We start from the raw sequence: 21,342 nt of genomic DNA on the forward strand, positions 1-21,342 counted from the left end.
CTTTCAGGCAGTTGCAGAGAGCAATGAGGCCTCCCCTGAGCCTCCTCTTCCCCGGACTAAACAACCTGAGTTCCCACAGCTGCTCCTCACAGGATCTGTGTTCCTCACAACCCCAGATCTGCACAGGATGATGAGTGCAGTCCTTCGGGACTGCAGTGGGACCAGCTAACATCTGGGCTTGGTAAACTCATACACCAGGCTCCATACCTGGCACGTTAGGGGTTTTGGTGTGAGTCCTGGCTCTTGCAGCAGCAGAGCACAAAGATTGGCACAGGCTTTGCAGCTGCCACAGATTCATTTCAATGCCTCCAGGGCAAATGCTGCTGTTGTTGTCAAAAAAACGAAATTCCTCTCAATGTACACACTTACAATCTAAATACACACATCTGGGCATCCTGGCCAAACACAAAACACAAAACCCATGCTATCCATGGGTATTATGTTGCCGCTGTGAGACAATGTGACATAGTCTCTTTACCCGGTAATGAAAAGACAGATTGAAATGACAGTTTGAAATAAACAAATATGCATTGAGTATTGCATCTGCTGCTCCAGGCTTTTGTAGTACAGAACAGAGACACAGTTCTTAGAACGGTTTGCTTTGGCACAGGTAAATACCATGCTAAAACAGAATGGGATTGTATAGAACGTGCCATAAAAACGTGCCTTGTCAATACACAGTTGCTTCCATAACTCCTATTATACATACAGTATGTGCCTAAATCCACTAAATAATATAGAAAATCTGGATCTGATGCTTTTTCAAAGGAAAATGTAAGTTAAGGGATGGATTCCCTCTAAAAGAAGGCTGAGTTTTCATTTAATCTCTGTTTAATTATTTTCTGCAGGACCTGTTGTTGTTTTCAGTGTAATTGGTTTGTAATCAGTACAGAAAACACCTGGACTGGCTACATAGCACAAAGCGATTAGCTTGAACGGGGCTTGGCTTTAACTTGTGAATCCTAACTAAAGTATATAAATATCTGGCACAGGAGACAAAACTGGATGGGAAGCCTGCCAGGAAGCAGGTGGCAAACTAAGCTTATTGCTGACAAGGCAAAGACAACTCTTCTGTTGGGACCTCACATCTGCCCACGCTTCCCTGCCCTGCCTGGTGCTTCCTGCCCTTTTAACACCTGCCAGCTCTGCGCACACCAGGCGGGGGCAGCCAGGGACAGCCTGGCCAGAATAAGACTTGTCCATGGAGAGGGGGAATATACATGGTCAAAGACTCCATTCACAGGAGCCAGGGTTTTCCAAGAGACTGTGGGATGTCCTCTTGGTCCTGAGCACTGCATCCGAGCAGGCAGAACACCTGAATCATTCCATAAGTTGGGAATTCTGTACATTGGGAATTACTTGTGATGTTATCTCAGCTCTGCCTTCCCTACTGTTCTTGATGACCTGATCAGATCAGCCTTTGCCAGCTGCTGCCCTTTATATTTTACTTTTCTTCTAAAGGAAAATAATAATTACACTTAATAATAATAGCAATAATAATAATAGCCTTCCTCAGGAAATCAGTTCACGTGACAGGCCAAATTCATCTTCGGGCCATTACAAGGGAGAGCACATGGAGTAATAACAAGAGGCAGACCTTACCTAACAGACCCACAAGCTGGCAGCAGGCTCCACAAGGAGGAATATTTAATTATGAGGAATCCGATGGCGCCAGTTTTGCCCTGCTCTTGTAAGATGAGCACAGTAATGCTGTGTACCAGCCCACTCTGTGCACAAAATGCTCCTGAGATCATCTGCCTCACAGCAGCCTGTCCTCAACGCATTGCTAGGCTGTGCTGGCTGTGTCGCAGGAAAAGGGCTCTCAGAGAATTTGTGTAATGCCCAAGCTGGCCTGTGAGGTCCCAGACAGACAGTCCTACTTCCTGAGTATTGATGTGTGCATCTTCATCAGCACACAGACATTTCACGTTTACTGACCATGCTTGTTTCCAGCTTGTTCTCCCACCTGTGAAGGGATGGCCCATCACTGCAAGACTTACCAGCCTTTCACTTCAGCCAAACATTTTCCATTGATGAACTCAGCTCAGTTTTCATCCATGAACAGACAGGAAAGAGACCCATTGAGAATGATCCACACTGACCATGCAAATCGGAGCGATACAAACATCAAGAGATTTGCATTTAAGCAAATCCCAAACAAGGTATTGTGGAGACATCATTAAATCGTAGAAAATATATTTCCATCAGGCTCAGCTGGAACTTTATCAGTGGAGAATGAGCACTGACTTCACTCTGCTCTGGGAAGCTCATGACAGCCGTTCTCCAACCTCCTACAAGATCTGAGAGCTGGGACTTGTCACCAGTGATCGCAATGGAAACAGGTGAGTCTTGGCACCTCGACTTTCCAAAAGCACAAAGATGCAGCAGCATGATGGAAGTATTGGGGAAAGAATATACTGTGCCATCCTCGGGCTCAAGTTAAAACAATGCAGAAAGGAGAATTGTCTAAAATCAGCATGTGATACCTTTGCTATTCCAAGAATTTAACAATATTTATTTGAATATTCAGCCTTCTCTACACCAAATTCAATTTTATTTTCAATATTTTTTTTCAAGAAGGCAGTTATACCAAAGTGATGTGAAATACAATCTAATTTACTTGAAAAATTACATCAACTCTGGCCCAAATTAGCATTTTCTTCTCTAATGCTGCCAAGAGCAGGATGATGTCGGGTTCTAATAGCTCAGCATCCAATCCTGCTGAATAGCACGCCAAGTTATTTTACTTGCATGTGCTGGGCTGTTTCGTTAAAAAACAGGTTTGAGGACAGAGCCCTTATGTTGCTTACTTATTCTTTGTCTCAAATTCTTATAACTGTGAGTGTACAAGTGAAGAAACTTCAACAGCATGGCACACCCTTGTGTAAAGGATATATGGAAGTGTTTTTCAAGCGTCTTTAAACTGTAGTAAAGGTGTCAGGAAACCAGGACAGCAGAAGTGGAAAGCATCAGGCAGGGGCTGGAAATGGTCACAGAAGCAAGGTCAGTTAACAAAGATGTAGGATTTGGCAATAGCAGGCTGATGAGCAAAGGAATTAAAGCCGGTCACGGCTTTTCTTTTCGGCAATGCTATTTCAGAGATACCTCCATTCTGAAAATTAAATATGAGTACGCATTGCTTGGGTCCCTCTGCCAAAGATCTGTGCTGAGGAGAGGCCTGATTCTTCAGCTGGATGCAGCCAGCAACAGCTGCCTGAGTTACTGGAGGCAGCAAAGCATGGTGGAGCCCAGTGAGCTGTGCTCTGCAGTTCTGGCTCATCCATCAAATTGCAGTGCTTCTCTAAAGGAACTCACGCAAAGATTCCGACGCAGGAAGTATAGCTGTTTCTGCACCACTTATGCCTGCTCTGCCAGAGCTTTTGAATCCAGCTGCCAGCACGGGTACCCCTGCTTCCAACTGCTCTCAGTAAAATCAGCCCAGAAGAGGGGCTATGGGAGGGACACTTCTTTGGGCCATGGAGAAGAGCCAGTCTCGGTATACAGGCAAATTTCTTTCAATGTCAAGTGATTATATCCATTACTGGCTATGTCTTGGCTTGTCCAGAGATGCTGGCTGGTAAGCGTGCAGACTGTCTTCACCCCTATTTAGACTACATCGATCATAAGTTTTTTGGGGGCTGTGTCCTTGCAATGTGTTTGCCTCCTGTCTTGGCTCAAGTCTCTCTCTGGTGAGTATTCAAACACCAAAGCCAAGCTGCAGTTGCCCCAAAATTGCAACTGCTATGCCCAACAGAAAACACCTGGGGTAACCCCAAGCCAGCATTGAGATTGTGTTGCTTCCACCCTCCTCCTCTTCTCTTTGTAACCTCTCCGTATGCATGTGCACCTGGGGATGCCGTGCCACACGAATTAAAGTGATAAATGTACCCAAACGGCACTTCCTGGAAAGCAGACGGGCAAAAAGATAAATCACAATTTCAGACAAACACATCAGCTGTGGAGTGGCTGTTGGCGTTCCCTCGGGAGAGCACAGCTTTGTGTTTTCCAAGGGATTAACTTCAAACTTCAGTTTTTCTCTGGAAGACTCCAATAAAAGCCCATCTGGACACTCCTCCCTGGCTCCGCAGGTGCGAGCTCTTTGCAGCACAGACCTTGGCCGGGATAAAAGATCTCCCCTGGAACTGCACCCTGTACCTCTCTGCCCTCACTTGTGTCAGAACACCTGTACACAAGGCAGATAGACCTCAAAGCTTTTTCCAGGCAAGGGAAGAGGACAAATGCCTTGCACCAGAAGTCACACAGACCTTATGTACAGGTCCTGCTGGATTCCAGGCAGCTTGAGAGAACAGGCAGGACTGCCATCAGCCTCCAGGGTGGCATGGCTGAGACCATACCCTCCTTTTCCTTTCATGACATCTTCACAATCTAATTCACATCACCATTTAGAGAGGTCAGTCCCACCATTTGGGCTACTTCTACCTTTGCAGCACTGAGATCAAAACTGTCTCAGCCCCCAGAGCGATGTGCTGAAAGCCAGCAACTCCAGAAAGGCAACGAGGAGCTAAACCGCAGCATCTCTGCTGGAAGCAAGCAGGGCTGTGCCGTTAAATCGAATTCTGATGATCCAAAGGGGAGATGTGGGAGCCCCCAAGCACTCTGGAAAAAAAAATAAACCATCAGCCAGCCTGGCACTGATAGAGCTGCAGAGAAACCGCATGGCACCCAGTGCTAACTACAGGGCAGGGCACCTCAGTCTTTGTTCTCCGCAGACGAGCAGCCCTCACTGTGGGGTTCCTAAGGGATGATTTTGCATGAATAATAGTCTTACGTGCTTCCTCCCTAACTTGGTGTAGAGGCAGGGAATTTGTTTCTTCCATAACAACCTCTTCCGCCTACTCTCTGCCTTTGCTGAACTCCTCTAACACTTCTCTCATTCACTTAGTTACTACAGATTTTGGCAAGCGAGTGTACCAAGGAGTGCGAGTGAAACACACAGTCAAAGATCTTCTTGCTGAAAAGCGATCCAGGCAGAGCAGTGGCTCCTGCTTCAGTGTAAGTCAGCTTTGTTTATCTGTTTGTTGCTTTTTTCTTTAAGCCAGAAGTCACTCCATGTTGTCCCCTGGTTTAAAGGGCATTGGCATTGAGTGCAGGGCACCGCCAACATCAGGAGGGAACGGTGGAAACATTTACAACACCAATGTTTTCCCCAAAAGATCACAGATGGTTCCTTGATTTTTCCACATCGGTGAACCTTTGAGGAACTGGAGTTGCAGCGTGTGTATATTTAGCAAATCAGTAACGCTGAATTTCCCATTCCTTTCACATCCTGCGTATGACACCTTCCCAAGTCAGCTTGCTTTCTCACCAGCTACATTTGGACAGCTGAGCGCCGCAGAAATAGATGATCTTCCCCGAATGTTGTGCTCCTTCCAGCTCCTCTCTGGCATACCCAAGCGCCAGGGGAAACGCAGTGATGTTATGGTCTGGAAAGAGGCCAAACATCAGCTTGGAAGAGATGATGTCTTTTTCAAGTGGTTCTATGGCAACAGGAAGCCTAAGTGAAATTATAGTACGCTACGCTGTGTTTTTCTGGAATAGCCATACAAGCAATGGTGTCCCCAGGGGACACAGTACTGTAGGTGCCACCACAGGGCACCCAGAGGCACCGCAAGCCACTCGCTGGGTGCTTCAGGTCTCACCTCTACCAGGCAGCAGCACCTCGCTTCCAGGGCTGCTGACAGAAGAGGCTGATGTAGCCAAGCTGCTGAAACCGGGTCCTGCAAGGAGAGGGTGGGAGCAGAGACTGAATTTACTGGCAGCAGAAAACACATTTTAGGAGTTCTGGTGCTGTTTACATTCACTGAACCACCAGATCCTCACTGAGGACCACCTTGCTCCCTTTCTGCAGGCAGCAGCTTTTTTGTTTAGCACCTCAACGCGTCCAACTGCCGGCCCTGGGGACTATAAAACACACACCACTTGCTTTATTGCCCTTTGCTTTATATTCCAGAGCTACGTAGTTGTGTGTCTATCTAATGCAAAATTTGCCCTATTGCTAATTCCCTGTGATAGACAAAAAATTATTGTGCAGGGCAAACATCCGTATTTGCTGGAACATATCATGAAAAGAACAACCGTAAGAGCAGCTCTTTATCTGACAGGTAACATAAACCAGAATCAAAGCAAACAGCAGATGACTGAACGCCCCTTTGTGTATTTATGATGCGGGGTAACTTAGCTGCATCTTTTGTCTGAATGCGATCTTTGCTCTGAAATCAGTAAATCTTTGCCGTGCAAGGGAAGGTCTGCGGAGCCGAATCAAGCTTCTGAGGAGAGGTCGTTGCCCATCAGAGGGCAGCTGTTGGCCGTTTACTGAGGCAGCAGAACCATTTCCTGACATCCAGGCGTGACACACATGAAATGATAGGAAAGCAGTTTGTACCATGGTGAAAACCATGCAATCTAGGCATCTGAATTCCCATCAACTGCGGGGCCAAAGGACTCAGCCCTGGGCTCTGGGGAGGCTCTGACACTTCTCCTTTGGCTCGCTGCAGACAGAGGCATGACCCCGCTGTCACTCTTTGTATGATGAAAGGCTTACACCACGCTCTTGTCTCAGTCAAGGACACCGGTCAGTGCACAGACGAGCACAGCAGCACTCAGGCTTGTGGTCAGCAAAGCACTTTTATTAACCCAGGGCACCTGTGGTCCCCATGGCAGGGCCAGGGCCGTAACACTCACAGCTTGACCTGCATCCTTTTACCCCTTTTTAACCTTTTTTCCTGTTTTTACTGCCCCAAGGCAGCCCTGTAGCTGAACACACCTAAGCTCCCGAGGTGAAGCAATGCAGCTGGGGGCCAGGCTTATCAGCTGGACGTGCTGCGGGCTGGAGTGATGCTGAACAGGCACGATGATGTGTTGCAGAAGACCCAGCTAGCCCAGTCCCACAGCGCTGAAAGGAAGTAATGCAGGGAGGAAATGGACTAATGGGCTTAAATTAAGCCGAGCCATTCATCACCTGATAAGGAGCCAGGAGGCAATGGAAATGTAGGGCCCTGCAAGCATGCGGGTGCTCGCTACAGCAAAAGCCAAGGGTGGGCAGCTGCAGAGGCTGTTGTGATTGAATTAAGGCAGGTAAAGCCCTCGCAGCTGACACCAGCTCTGCAGCTAGCCTTCACAGGGGTGTGCCAAAAGGGCCTGTGACACTGTTTCAGTGACTGTTGAACAGGCAGGATCGAGGATTTACTCAGATGCACTGCAGAACTGAAATGCTCCGTAACAGAGGATGCTCAGGGACCTCCCCGTTCCTCCAGCAAAACACCCCAGCTCTCCTCACCACAGCCCTTCTCTGCTAGCTGCACCTCCGAACACAGGCAGGGCACAGCGTTGCTGGTCCCTTACACCTCAAACACAGTATTAGGGGTGCCAGGTGACAGCTCTTGGACTGCTTCTTGCTAAGACTAAGGTCTAAGCACTCGTGCAGGGGGCTGCACCATCACCTTCAGGCAAAGATTCCTCTTCAGTGAATGCAGCCAGCAGCGGGATGCTGTGGCCATGGGCAGGCAGAGGAAGCGGTGGGGAAAAAATCCCTGAAGCAGGAGAAGGGATCACCAAAATGGCACGCATGCAGCAGGAGGGGTGTCTGCTGACACCAGATTTGCATAGGGTGGCCTCAGCTCCACAGGACGCCGTGTTACCAGAGAGGAGCCTCGCTGAGGTCTGTGGCCAGAAGAGGCTCAGCCTTAGGCAGGTGCAAGCCCTGGTTTTGACCCTGCAAGGTGAGCGCTCATCTGCCCACAAGCCAGAGGGCTCCTTCCTGCCACCTCCTGCCACTCCTGCGCCCTGGTGACTCCTGTGGGCTTGGGGCTCATTTCCATGACGGAGCAGGGAGCAGCTGCAAGCCTCCCTCGGCGGTAAAAGGAAGTCTTAGCACTGGCAAATTTAATTCAAATCTAAACCTCTAAATTTGGTTGCTTGCTATGGCAGGAACCTCCTGTTTGCACTATGCAAACTGGAAATAGCATGGCACCATCACAGCCACAGGCACTGCGGGTCCACGGGGCTGGAGGCAGACCTCAGCACAGCTCTGTGGATGGAGCAGGTGCCTGTGCTGCAGTGCCCTGTAAGGAATTAGCCACCCTGAGCACCAGGGTTGCTCAGGGCTAACCCTCCTTTACCTTGGGACCAACAAACTACTGTTATTATTACTCTCAGCATTACTGTACCACCCAAAGAGGAGCCAGAGACAGCTGCCTTCCCCACACAGCTCCCCAGGAGCCAGCTGAAGAGGCTCCATGGCAGGGAAGCACAGCATGGCAGAGCCAGGCTCGCATGCGAGCGGCATGGAGCCAGCCTGCTTTGACCAGCCAAGGACCTGTACACCAACTTTTTGGGACCTGTTTTATGCTGACACCAAAGTAACCGCTCAGCGCTGCGGCTGCGTTAAGGGACGTTGCAGTATACGAGACAGAAGCCAGTTATCTTGGTATTTTTACTGTTATCAGCTCCATCCAAGACCTTTGAAATCTCTTCTTAGCCTACATCTGCTAATACCTCAGAGGCCCCAGGCTTGAAATCTTGAAGTTAATCTCCTCGTACTGATAACACCAAGGCTCCAACAGTTCATCACAGCTATGCCAGCACCTTCCCAAACTACAAGCTCAGAGAACTACTTTACTTTGAAAGCACATTTTTTAATGCATCTTTATCTTTTGCAGGGCAGCAGCAGCACACCACAGTCATCTTTTGTCCAAATGCCAGGTGAGGTTTTCCTCCCACCAATAAATACTTTCTGTGGGGGTTGGACAGAAGATACTGCTCCTCCAGAGGTCAGAGGTGAAGAAAGGAGCACAGGAACAGGGACAGCCCAGGAGGAAAGTATTTGAAAGAGTCAGCACAAGAGCAGCAGTCTGCTGGAAGGCCCCCATAATCTTGTGTGAAATTCCCAAATAGAGGCAGTGCTAATTACAGTAGCTCCACCTTTTTTGATGGAGATACCACTTGGTGAACCCCTTTCTGACCCCTCTGTGCCTTCCAGTTTTCCCTGGAGCTGAAGAGAGAAAGCACATAAGCAGGAACTGACCTGTGCTGTTCCTTGAGCTCCTGGGCAGGGACGGGGAAGTATTGCTGAAACAGAGGCAGGAGGTCTTACAGCCTCTAACCCACTTTTCCCCCAGGGTTGTGGCAAGGCAAGGAAAAAAAAACAAACACCAAAGACCTCATATTTAAAGCTTCCCCAAACACGTTTGGTTTGCTGCAGATGGAGGCAATCTGCTGGATCAGGGGCAGCCCAAGGTGCTAAAAGCTTTGGGCAGGCACATCTGCTTCACATCAGGGTTGACTCCTACCTGGGGAGCTGCAGGAGATGAAACAGGTCTGTGTGGCACCTGTGGGGGTGCCTGTGGCTCTGCAGCTCCCCAGGTGCTGCTGCTGTGGTTTCCCTTTAGCCATCCCTTTTTTTTTCTGACCACCACAGGTTCCCCTACCACGGCTGGTTACTACGGGGTCAGGAGGTCCTTCACAGCTGACTTGGATTTCCACAACACAAAGCAGTTTGTCGGTGATGTCTATTCATCCCCGCTGGGGTCCAAGCCCTTCACGTGTGATTCCTCCACCACCCAGGGCTACCCAACACTTCTGGACCCGTATCTCCCTGAGCAATACGGGGATTTCCGTACCGCTCCCCTCACGCCTGGTACCAGCTCCTTCTTCAGCCCTTCTTCACTGCCCCCTCTCCTGCCATCCTTCCCCAATGACACAGCGCATTTCCTACTAGTGAGTGACTCTGTGGTTCTTGGCCCCCCATGATCTGACTGAAGCTGGGGTTAAGTCAGGGGGTCCCATGTGGGAAGGATACGGCCACTGCCCGAGGCAGCCCCAGCAGAGTACGCAGCGGATGGGGCAGGGCTGAAAGGGAACCATTTTTCTCTTTGTTCCCACCTCATGGCTCCTTTTCCTGTTGGAGTGTGGCTGCTAAATACGTGCCCTTCCCTGTTCCCCAAACAGCAGCTCCATTAAGCTCCTGAAATTTTCTAGAAACATCCTCCAGAAAACTGCCTATCCCTTCCTTATCCCTATCCCCATCCCTACCCCTACGCCGATCCATGTCCCTATCCCTACCCCTGCTGCTTCCCGGAGCCAGCTGGCTCATGCTGCAGGGCAGATCTCCGGGGCCCTGTAGGATCAGGTCTGGTCAGTGCCCAGCTTTGCCCACGGCTAACCCCACGGATGTTTCCTTCCAGCAGTTTTAACGCTGCTCTAACACAACAGAAACCCTTGTGTGCATTCCCAGCCAGGCTCGGGGCGGGGGGGGGGGGGGGAGCGTGGCGTGGTGATGCCAGGCTAGGTGTGCCATCCCCTCCATCACAATCTTTAAACCTCACGGGTCTCCCTCGCCTTCTCTCCCCCCTTCCCTGCAGAGAGAGCCGTGGGAGCAGACCTCTCCTGACAGCCTGGGCCAGTCGGACGCCGCTTGCTCTGACCCTCCACAGGCGCTGCCTGCGGGCACCGGCTGCCTCGCCTCGCACGAGCCCGGAGGCGCTTCCCCATATCGGAGCTCGGGCTGGACCCCAGCCAGCCCCGGAGCCCAGCCCTACCCCCTGCATCCCCTTGAAGATGCCCACTACTCGCCCAGCTACGCCGCCACCTCGCCCTACTCCTTCTCGCCCTTCGTCACCGCGGCAAGCGAGCTCGCCTCCAGGATGAGCCACCTCTCGCCGGAGCCGCCCGCGGAGCTGCCGCCCCTTCACGATAACTCTGCCTGGGCGAAGGAGGATGGAAGTCCCGTCTGGGGCACGTACGAAGGCCGGAGAACTTACTGAGGAGAGATGAGAGCTGGAGGGAAGGGCAGGCGCTGACTGTTATTGAGGCAAATGAGCTACTCGCATGCTTTTTCCTAGCAGTTTCCTTCAGACAGAGGATGCTAACAACGCGCAATGCTTCACGCTCTGGGTAGAAGTCACTGGATATACCACGTCTAGCTTACAGGGGTGCTCTGGTGCCTTAGGAAAGCCATAGCTCACAGTCCTGCTGTGCTACAAGTAAAATACACAGCCTGAAAAATACCTGCACATTACTGGCCTGTGCTGCAAGGACAGATCTCAGGTACTCGCTTTCAGATGCTGAGAAAACAGGTCTCGCTGAGCCTTAAACTACACCCACAGAGCGGTGTCACCAAAGGAGGGTTGGGGAGCGAGGCAGGGGCTGGGAGAAACCCTCATTAACAGCATAATAGCATAATGGAGCCTCGCCCGCCCCAGAAGAGGCGAGCGAAGGCCTTGTGGGCTGCAGGAGCTGCCTGCACCTCGCGGGGCTGCCATGGGGGACCTGTAATGGGGGACCCTGCCGACCTGCAGTCCCGCTGCCAGGCCGGGCTACCACGGCCACTAGAGGTAGCTCTGCACACACACAAACACGCTCCCGCACAGACACCAGAGCCCTCTGCACCCCTTCGCCCCCACCTCGTCCCTCACCGCCAAAATCCTCCCCGAGAGGACTTGGCCTGAGATTTGGGGCGGTGATGGGGTGGCTGAAGGCGCTGCTCGCCCTCTCTCCTCAAACCCTGGGGCTGGGTGGGCGCTGGGAGCCCCCCGGCCCCCTCCAGGGAGCAGAGCACAGCCTGGGGTCACAGCCCGCATGTCCTACAGCCCCGAGCACCCCTGCACAGGGAGCCTGGGGGCACAGCAATGCACCCACAAATGGGCAGCAGTGTTGGACCCCCATCAGCAACACTGTGTGGGGCTGCCAAGTGGGCCCGGCCGGTCCCTTTCCACAAAGCCCCCCCTTACAGCCACACAGCCACCCACCCCACCAGACAGCCCCCAGGCTGCTCATAGCCCCCCAAAATCCCCCCAGACCACACTGTTGGCACCAGAGGACGGGGTGGGAGTGCTGCAGCTTGCAGATGCCACCACACCGCTGGGCACAGCCCAGCCCCACCGCTGCACCCCGGCACCCCCCAGGCCGAGCCCCCCGCAGCCCCCAGTGTGCGGCCGCAGCCGGCCGGGAGCACCCAGCTCCAGCCCTGCTTTGGCTCTGCTCCCTGCTGCTGCTTCCTGATTCCCCAGCCCTGTTCAGACCCGTCCAGAAAAGCAAACCCCCGCGGCTCTGCGTGCCCCAAGCCCTCACCCACCCACCCCGTGGGCTGCACCTTTCTGTTTGCCCCTGGGGGTGCCGGCAAAGCCCAGCCCAGGGATGGAGCCTGCAGCCAGGGCAGAGGTGCTGGAGGCATCGGACCCACTCTGGCACTCGGCTCTTCACCAAGGCAGGGGATCTGGAAACACTCCCAGCCTCAGCCCATGCAGGAAAACCCTAAATGCCATCCCTTCAGGGGGCTCCTGGCCACACCGGCTGCTGGTGGCCTCCTGGGGCTCAGTCCCCTGCCACCAGCACTCTGTGGGGAAGCATCCCCAGCTTGGCATGGGCTGCGGGCCCCCAACCTCGTGGTGCAAACAGGCCTGGGCATGGCTGTATTGAGACCTCCCTGAGCCCCCCACACTGCAGCACAGGACAGGGTTAGGGCTCCCCTCCAAGGCAGAGCAAGGCTGGCCCCGCCACACGAGGGAAAGGATCGCCGCCGTGCCCACTCCCCCCCGAAATCGAGCGTATTTGTCCAACTTCACGAGAAAGAAAAGATTCGGCTGCAACAATAGCCAAGCTGAGCAGCTGGTAGATTATTAACAGCCTGGCCTGCTTTCTGCCATCGGCCGGCAATTCCCGAGGCACGGCAGAGACTGCGGTGCCCAGGGAAAAGCTTAAATGTGACCTTAAAAACCAAGCCCCCGGCTACATCGGTGCTGTGTGGTGATGAGGGGTTGCCCAAAATCTGGGTCATCCCGGCAGCCTGCAGCCCCGCTGCTCGCAGCACACGGGGCAGGCCTGAGCTGAAGCATGCAAAGAGAGGGCACTTTGTGCAGCACCAGCAAAGAGCCCGAATTGGGGGGAAAAATGCAGATAAATGCCAAGACAAGGCTGGCACCTGGTGGAGGGGAGGGGGCCCTGTGGGAAGAAGTGGGGTTCGGGTGCCTTCTGCCACCTGGGTGCCCAGGGCGGCCTCTTTGCTGCGCCACGCCCACCCCGTGCCATTTTGGTCTGAAAACCTTCGTATTTGCCCTTAAAAAGTGACAAATCGTGCAAAAAGCCACGCCGTCCCTTGCGGAGTCCTCTCTGCAGGTAGCAAGTGAAATATGAGAGGGCTGGAGCCCAGCCTGGGCGGCTGAGGAGAAAACACTGAGCCGGCTTCGAGGCATCTGCTTCGTTTGGGGAAAGATGGCTAAAACCCTGAAAATGTCAGAAAAGCAAGGGGTGGGGAGGGTGGCCCCACCAAATCCTGTTCCCCCAGCCCCTCTGCTAGATGGGGATGTGCTCGGTTTCACAAAAAGATAGCCCATTTTGTGGAGCCTTTGAATATTCAAATTGAAAGTATCGCGCAATCATTGATTGTCAAATCATTGGTTTCTAGAGGTTTTAAATACTTGGCATTAGGAGAGAAAAACTCAAACTTTTACCCGGGGGTATAAAACCATAATATTTGCCCGGCCACCACCTGCCATCGCTGCGGGGCCAGCGGGGCCCTTCGCCCCCAAACCCCCAGCCCGCCGCCCGCAGCCCCCTGGCCCCGCTGCGGGGCCGGGGCCGGGGCCGCCGACGCCGGGGGTCGCCCGGGGGGGGGGACCCTCCGCCGCCGCTCGCCATGTCGGGTAAGAGCCGGGGGGGGAATGCCCCGGTGGCCCCTTTTTTGGGGGGGGCGTTTTGTCGGCTCCGCGGGGTCATTTCGCCTGCGAGGCCAAAGCTCGGCGCCCGGGCGGGGAGGAAGCGGCGAGGGCGGGGAGGGGAGGAGGAGAGGAGGAGGAGGAGGAGGAAGGAGGAGGAAGGAGGCAGCGAAGGCTCCGCGGAGGGCACGGGGAGGGGGAGGCCGGGGGGTCGCGGTCTCGCCCCCCATCCCCCGTCCCCATCCTGTCCCAGCCCCGGCCCCCGGCAGGGGGGGCTCTGCCGCCAGACCCCGGCCCCTCGGCGGGGCTGAGCAGCGCCGAGCCCCCGGCCCCCGCCGCTCCCCCGGGGGGTTTGGGGCAGGCTGCAGGAGGGGCTGGGCGCCCCCCACTCATCCCCGGCCGTAGGGCCTGCTAAAAGGGGGTTCTCAGCCAGTTTAGGAGGGCAAAGTCCCCTGGGGACCCCTCAGCATCTCCCTGGGGGCAGGCAGCAGTGGGGAGGTGCGGAGCAGACCCCCCAGCCCTAAAGCCCCACAGACCCCAGCCCCCCCAACGCCCCGAACCTTCATCTCCCAGACCCTGCAGCTCCCAAACCCTGCAGTTCCCAAACCCTGCAGCTCCCCAACCCCACAGCCCCCAGCTCTCATCCCCCAGCCCTACAGCCCCAGAGCCCTGCAGCCCCCAGCCCCGCAGCCCCATTTTCTCGCTGCAGGCAGCAGCAACAGGGCAGGGAACCCGCAAGCGGCCGCACCACTCTTCGTAGGGTCGGCCGCTGCGTGAAAATATCAGCAGAAAGTCGGGACGGAAACCGACCTGCCAGAGGCTTTGAGTATTTCGGCATGAGTGCGGCGAGTGAAAGTGATTTTTCAGACTAGATAAATTCTTTGCCGTTTCCTGTAGTAAAAATCCCTCATGGTGATAGGTGTAATGGCTGACGGTTTTGTTGGTTTTGGCTGGATTGAAGACAACCTAAATGCTTTTTTGTTGTTGTTTTTGAAATAAATGGGAGTATGAGCAAGACAAAGAGATAATCTCGGCTTTGCAGAAAGTGATTCATGAAAGCAGTCATTTTATTTGTGTTTTATTTAGCCCTCTGAATAACCACCCACATATTTGCATTGTTTTATTCCTGCTCTTCATCTGCCAGATGAAGTGGTTCCCACATCTATTTTCAGGTCCTAAGAGCGGCAAATATGACAGGAATTTAAATGGATTCAACAGTAGCACCAGATGGAGCTGGGTATTAGGACACCTGGAGGGGGGAAAAAAAAGAACATGCATGATTAAAACATATAATCCAACACCAACTTTTTCATAAATGTCTGCTTGTCACGAGCTTGAATAGCAGGTGTGAGAGGGGGCTGGGAACTCTGCTAACAAGTAACGTCCAGAGACCCATACCTGTCAGCTCTAAGTTGGTTTCACGCAGAGTGTGCCTGAAAATACGCTGGATGTGCCGTGTGCTCTGAAAGTCTCCCACCCCGTAAAGTGTTTTTCCATGAATTCTTCCAGGAAAGCCCAAGGTGTACCAAGGCGTGCGAGTAAAGATAACAGTCAAGGAGTTACTGCAGCAGAGGAGGGCGCGACAAGCAGCCACCGGTGCGACAGTAAGTGAAAAACTTTTGATGTCTGCTCTGTCTCTTCCCCCTTTACCTTTTATTTTCTGGCCAAGCCAGTCCCACTTGTGCTTCTCACAGCAAATCCGGTGTCACTGCTGGATGAGCCCTGTTTAAAATGTGGCGTGGCCGGGCTGAAGCAAGCACCGCACTGGTGTGCTGCACCAGGTGGAGGACGTGCCCTGGTAATCCTTCAGCCCTCACCACGCAGTTCTGAGGCAAATTTCTGTCCTGCTAAAGCAGCAAAAGGCTGTGGGGAGGGGTCGAGTATTCGGGACTTAGCAATTGTCCCAAATTTTGGCCAGCAGAAAGGAAGAAAGCCAGGCATGGGAAAGAGCCCTTCAGCAGGGCTCCATCCTGCTCCATGAGGGCTCCTTAGTGCAGGACGAGGGGCACATCCCAGTGCTTGGCCAAATTCGGGTCTCCGGCATTGTCCAGCACCACCTGGGCAGCTCCGAGCCCCTTCTGGGAGGGGAAGGAGATCGGCTCCCGGGCGCACAATGCACGCAAAACCATCCAGTCTTTGTAAGAGCCCTCCAGCTCCAGCCACACTGGGGATTTGCATAAAAAAGGTTGGTAAATCATTACTTCTTCCTGGTTCGTGACACTGCCGCTTTGGATGGTTTTCAGATTTCATCTCCCACCTCCTGTGCCTGGCGGCAGCTAATTGCTCAAAAAGCTGATCAGCCTGCAGGCTGGATGGCGAGGCTTGGGTGATCCGAGCACGGAGCTGCTGGGCTCTGGAAATGGTCCCTCCTCCCCACCGGCAGCCACGGGGCTGCCTGGATCTGGTTTGTGCTTCCCACTGCAAGTTGATGTAATGCTTGTCTCACCCACAAAGGGAAAACCGAGAAGGTGGCAGTGCAGGAGGTTCCTTTTGTGGCCTGAAAAAGGTCCACGTTGCCCGGGGGGGTTCAGCTGCTGCCTGTTGGGGAGCTGGACCTGAAAAGTTCTGTGGTGCAGGTCCGCAGCCACAGCGAGCAGGGGGAGCCCCGCAGGTACTGTCAGAGCCCAGAGCAGCCACTGCTTAATGAATTCAACCTGGGGATAGGAAACTGTTAGCAGGGAAATGAGCCGTCAGCCGGAGAGCAGTTTGAATAAAGGAAATGAACTGGAAATCTGTGTGAATTAAAACAGGGGGAGAGAAAGGATTTATGTTGGCAGAGTAGATCCTGATTCCAAACAAACATCGACGCTCCTGTTGCTCTTGGGAGGCTCTTTCCCCTCCGGCAGGTCAGCCTCCTAGGACAGACGCTGGCCTGTCACCTTCAGATTCCCATATCCCTCTGAAAATGAGCCCGTTCGTTTCCACAGGGGTGCAGAGCTGTGTCAGTGGGGAGCGATGCCAGAGCTGGATCCCCACGGGCATTGGCACCACCACCGTGAGCCAGCCCAGTCCTGGGGCTACCTGCAATCGCCCGTGGTGGTGTTTCAAGACCACTATTGCTACAACTGTCAGTGGCTTGCTCTGAATCATATTTATCTCTCCAAGTTCTTTGGGGTTTCTCCTTTGCACCAGGTTGGTGCTGGGCTCCTCCAGTGCCATTATCTCCATAGGCTCAGGGGAAAATTGTGTTTTGCGGGCTAATGCTGCTCTGTCAGTACTAGGGAGGTTTGCACTGCCACAGCCACGAGGTAAATAAGGTTCACATAAATAGCTTGAAGCGAAACCCTGACTTACCTCAGCACGCAGAAAAATGCCTCTGTGTTGCAGCATCCACAAACCCTCCTCTTCGCTTCTCTTTGGCCAGGTCTCGTGGGGCAGCAGCAGCATCCAGTTCTCGGAGTCTGTGTCTCCTCCTCACCCAGGTTGGTACAAAACCCATCCGCGTGTCCCTTCCCAACTATTCCCACAGCCCAGAGACCTTCCAGCCCTCGGTGCAGGCAGGCAGTGCCAGATAACCAGCAGTGCAGCCAATCAGCACCTGAACGGAGCCCGTGAAATGCAGATGAGGATGCCGAGAGGCCGGCAGGGTACATATCACCCTCTACACCAGCACGCTCAAATGCTCTCAGTTTGTGCATTTATTTCTCCCACAGCACGAAGGGAGAGCCCCTTCCAGGAGGGATGCTCATCCCCGAGGGAGCTGCGCTGCTCTCCTGGGGGGCTGGTGCGCTTTTCGGCACCGTGCTGAGCCCCAGCAGCATTGGCTCTTCTTGCTCTCCTGGCAGCCTTGGCAGGAGCCAGAGGAGTGTCAGGTTTTCAGCCACACAAAGAGTTCCTTCCTCGTGAACATCCAGGCAAAGGGGGAAGGGCTGGGGGAACAGCCCGTTGGGCTTTCAGAGCCTTCCATCGTTTTGTGGCCAAAGCAAAGAGACCTGAAGGGTTTGGCAGGTGTGAATATATACATTGTGTGGACAAGGAAACGATTAAATCATCAATAGTTGGGAATCAATTTGCTTATGTTAATACAGAAACGTGAGCCATGCTAAAGCTCTTCCCGGCTGGTAAATCGCCATCTGTTTACGTATTTTGGGTGCCTCTTGTTCACCCCCCCATCCCACTAAACGCTCCCACCCTGAGCCTGCACACGGTTCCCCCTGAGTGACTCTACCTGTGTGCGGCCCCGCTGCCTCCAGACCTCGCCCCTCCGTGCTCTCAGGGCTTTGCTTTTACCCAGATTTGAGCGCAGCACAAAAAGGTAATGAAGTCACTTCTGCTCAACTCGTGCTCTCTCCTGTGGGTGCAAAGCCGCGTTATCGCCAGCTTGCTCCATTCTGCCTGCCTGGGGTTTTATCTCCTCTCTGTTTGCTTCAGTGGAGGCTAAAAGGGTAAACCACTTGTCTGTTACCCCGTTCTTCCTGCAGACGCAGCCACCCTGCTTCTGGGGGCTGGGTGAGGCAGAAGGGCCGGGTGCCTGTCGTACCCCGCAGCACACATCGCTGCCTGGGGCTGCCAAGTGCTCGCCTTCAGGGTGAAGCCAAAGGGCAAGAGCTGGAGGGAGCTTCCAGACAGATCCCTGTCCGAAATGGCTGGATGCAGGAGAGTTTCTGGTAGTATTTAAAGACATGGAGCTTTCCAAGGGGACTAAACCTCCCAATTATTTGCATATTTTTGGAGTATCTTCCTCCTGGTGTCCGCTCCCCTAGAAGATGCAGCCTGAAGCTAGCGGACCTTTTGCCATATCTCATCCGTATCTAAATCCAAAGGGCTACTGAACATGCGAGAGTCCTGAAATCTTTGTGAAAACAGACACTGAATAACCTGCTACTGCTTGGTTTACCTTCTCTCCTAGCGCCTTTCGATGCAGAACCCATCTCTTCTGCTCCCAACTGCTGTCCATCGTGGCAGTTTTCCAACTGCCCCTCCTGTGAGGAAAACCCGAGCTACTTGGAGCAGCTGGTAGACTCCTACCTTCAGACGGAGGCAACCTTAGAGCCAGCCCTCGGCGCTCTCCAGACGCCCTCGCACTACATCTCGGACTCCTTCCAGCCTGTCCCGCTCTGCTTCAACCAGGGCCTGGTAAGCACGGCGTGCCGGTGTGCTCAGAGGGAGGCTGGGGCCAGGAGTCCCATCCCAAAAGATTTGCAGACTGCTTCAGGGGCATGGGGTGCAGCCACAGCAACATGCGCTGCTGGCGTGGTCCTCTGCCTGGTTCCTCCCAGGAGCAGAGGACAGGGAGAGGACTAAATCCTAAAGAGGCTGCAGAAAAGGGGATGTCCCTTCTCCAGATCCTACACATGTCCTGCAAGGACTAGCCCGGTTACTGTTAGCTGTTTAACTCATGGGGAAGCTGCCTGTTAGCACCAGTGTCAAAGGAACTGCCAGCTCCTGGGGTGGCCAGCCCCTCCAGGGCAGGGCAGCAGTGCAGAAGTCCTGCCCGTTCCCCTGGTGCCCGCAGGTTCCCCAGATCACATCCCGAACCACCCTGTTCTTTTTTTTTTTTTTCCTCCTTTTTCTCCCCTCTCCACCTGCAGGCTGCCGGACCCCCGAGCTCGGCTGACCTGCCCAGCCCTCTCCCCTACAGCTGCTCTCCCCCTCAGCTGCCTCCCTTCGCCCCGCTGACCCACAGCCCACCCTCTGCCCTGGACACGGCGACCCACGGCTACCCGGCAGAGGAGTGGCCCTGCCACCCCCCGTCCCCGTTCGCTGCCCCTGCCTGCTGCTGCGCAGCCTGCGGCCCCCAGCACGCCGACACCAAGGGCCCGCAGTTCTTCCCCTGCCCCAGCACGGACTGCCTGGACTGCCTCCCGCCCGTGGCCGATGACTTCTTCCGATGGGACAGGAGCTGGGACGTCTGCTACAGCTAATGGGAGCGGGGCCTCGCGCTTCTGCCCTCTCCGAACCAGATTAATTGCCCACGAACTCTGCAAAGTTGCACTGCCTCGCACGGTCCAATTCATCCGTCACTACTCACACATCTTCCACACGGTGTTGCCACTACATTAGTCCTCCTGTCTCCTGTGGGCAGGCACAGCTTTTTTATGTTGTTTTCCTTGTTTTGTTTTTAGGTGCCTTACCAAACACGTGTCATTAAGCCAGCTTTTTAGTACAAATAAATCATTTGGTACTCACACTGAAGCCCGTTCGTTACTCACGTGCTTTTCTCTTCTGCTAATGACAGAGGATCCCGGCCCTGTCCTCACAAAGGTGAGGGTTTGACTTGAGGTCACTGAAGTCCTGCTGCCCCTGCCCAGCCCCGGGTCCCTCGGCACCCAGCCCGCTGCCCGCACACAGCTCTGAGATTTCCCTTAGCTTCTGCGATAATTCCCGGGTGGTTCTTGCAGAGCTGGAAAATTGATGTTTCCCAGGCAAGCTCTGGGCTCAGCACATGGGCCATGAGTGGGAAAAGCCCCTCGGGTCCATGCAGGGGTGGGATCAAGCACCAGGCACCTTCGGCTGCTGCTCAGCACCGGCTTCCCTGGGAAAGCAGAGTTTGCTGATAGCAGGTCTTCTCCTTTCACCACAGCCAGCTGAACAGGAGCTAGATGATTTATTTTAAAGCGTATAACGGGGAAGGTACCACATCTGAGGGTTCCCTGTTTCCCTGCATAACCCCAGACCTTCCCAAGGTTCTTTCTCTCACATCCTTTCAGCGCCACTTAGGCAGATTGATGGTTTCCCAGCTGAGAACCCAGGCTGGAAAGAAAAAAGCGTTTTCCCATATTAAATCCACACCAAAACAACAACAACAACAACAAAAAACCAGCTACATCTATGAAGGCAAAGACCTGGTTTAGCTAACTGTGTGCTCATCTTCCCCTCCAGACACATCCACGTGGAATAGAAATGGTTTTCTCCCCCCCGAGCTGCTGTTGCCCAAGTGGCTGGGGATGCGAGACACGCACGGCTTGCCTGGCAAATAGGCAAGTTTCCTCCGTTCTACCAAAAACCCAACCACCAGTACTTCCTCACCCTGTGAAATCTATGAGGAACTAAGAGCAGGGCAACAGTTCTTAATGGAACTTTTTAAATATTTAGGTAATGCCAGTTAATCCAGCTTTGTCCTCCACCCTTCCTCGGAAAACAGATCACTGGCAGGTGGTGTCAAATTTTGCCATGGCAGAGGAGATTTCGTGGACCCAGCTGAACCTTCCCAGCATCCAGGTCCCTTGCCTTGTGTAAGGTAGCAGATTTTATTATTTTTTTCCCCAAAAGTTTGCTTTAAAATACTTTGCCACAAAGCATTTTACTTTGACTTCCCCTCTCCCCTGCTTTTACCCAGCTCATCTCAGAGCCGGCCCAAGCGTTAAACACGTTTGGTCACAGAAGGCTTTATAAATAGGAGCTGGCAGCTGCATCTTTGCTGCAGTTAGAGGTGCGATTACCCTGTGCACAGACACTGGCAGTGTTATTTTAGCAGTGCTTCAGATGCTCCAGCCCCTAAGGGTGGTCTCAGGAGCCTGGAGGCTTGTCCCGTGCCCCCCCAGGCTCCACAGCTCGCTCCTGCCCGATGCTCGTGGGGTGGGCACGGGTTGAGCTGCACACCAAAGCTCGTTATCGCCAACATCAAACAGCCCCAAGAGGATAAGGCTGAGGCAAGATATTTGAGGCCGCTACTGGAAATGGTGTGACCACATCCTGCCCGTGGGCTGGCAGCGGTAGCCGGATCTCAGCG

General features: G+C 53.7%; 2 protein-coding genes and 2 long non-coding RNA genes across 7 annotated transcripts; 2 read left to right on the forward strand and 2 right to left on the reverse strand.

Annotated features, from left to right (window-relative positions):
* Positions 1–157: 157 nt before the first annotated feature.
* C24H11orf53 (chromosome 24 C11orf53 homolog) lies at positions 158–11,087 on the forward strand. The gene is made up of 5 exons (XM_035345980.1): positions 158–2,342; positions 4,904–5,013; positions 8,679–8,721; positions 9,437–9,735; positions 10,380–11,087. The coding sequence occupies exons 1-5, from the start codon at positions 2,270–2,272 to the stop codon at positions 10,779–10,781; spliced, it is 927 nt and encodes a 308-aa protein (XP_035201871.1). The 5' UTR covers positions 158–2,269; the 3' UTR covers positions 10,782–11,087.
* On the reverse strand, positions 2,993–9,172 carry LOC118177916. Of its 2 annotated transcripts, none has more exons than XR_004755966.1 (3): positions 9,044–9,172; positions 5,661–5,738; positions 2,993–5,444 (listed from the first exon to the last, which is right to left on the reverse strand). It is a non-coding gene; the product is annotated as an uncharacterized LOC118177916 (long non-coding RNA). The 2 variants fall into 2 exon arrangements; XR_004755967.1 differs by having other exon boundaries at positions 2,993–5,498.
* Positions 11,088–13,620: 2,533 nt separating the features above from the next.
* Positions 13,621–20,407, forward strand: COLCA2 (colorectal cancer associated 2). 3 transcript variants are annotated; one of them, XM_035345986.1, is made up of 5 exons: positions 13,621–13,658; positions 15,180–15,274; positions 17,035–17,092; positions 18,520–18,746; positions 19,202–20,407. In XM_035345986.1, exons 1-5 carry the CDS (start codon positions 13,652–13,654, stop codon positions 19,532–19,534), a joined length of 720 nt encoding a protein of 239 aa, XP_035201877.1. In that variant the 5' UTR covers positions 13,621–13,651; the 3' UTR covers positions 19,535–20,407. The 3 variants fall into 3 exon arrangements, with proteins under 3 accessions (XP_035201877.1, XP_035201874.1, XP_035201875.1); XM_035345983.1 differs by lacking the exon at positions 13,621–13,658 and adding an exon at positions 14,411–14,525; XM_035345984.1 differs by lacking the exon at positions 13,621–13,658 and adding an exon at positions 14,470–14,589.
* On the reverse strand, positions 14,720–18,082 carry LOC118177915. The gene is made up of 2 exons (XR_004755965.1): positions 16,965–18,082; positions 14,720–14,919 (listed from the first exon to the last, which is right to left on the reverse strand). It is a non-coding gene; the product is annotated as an uncharacterized LOC118177915 (long non-coding RNA).
* Positions 20,408–21,342: the final 935 nt, after the last annotated feature.

Source organism: Oxyura jamaicensis, chromosome 24, assembly GCF_011077185.1.
Source record: "Oxyura jamaicensis isolate SHBP4307 breed ruddy duck chromosome 24, BPBGC_Ojam_1.0, whole genome shotgun sequence".
Taxonomy (NCBI): Eukaryota; Metazoa; Chordata; class Aves; order Anseriformes; family Anatidae; genus Oxyura; species Oxyura jamaicensis.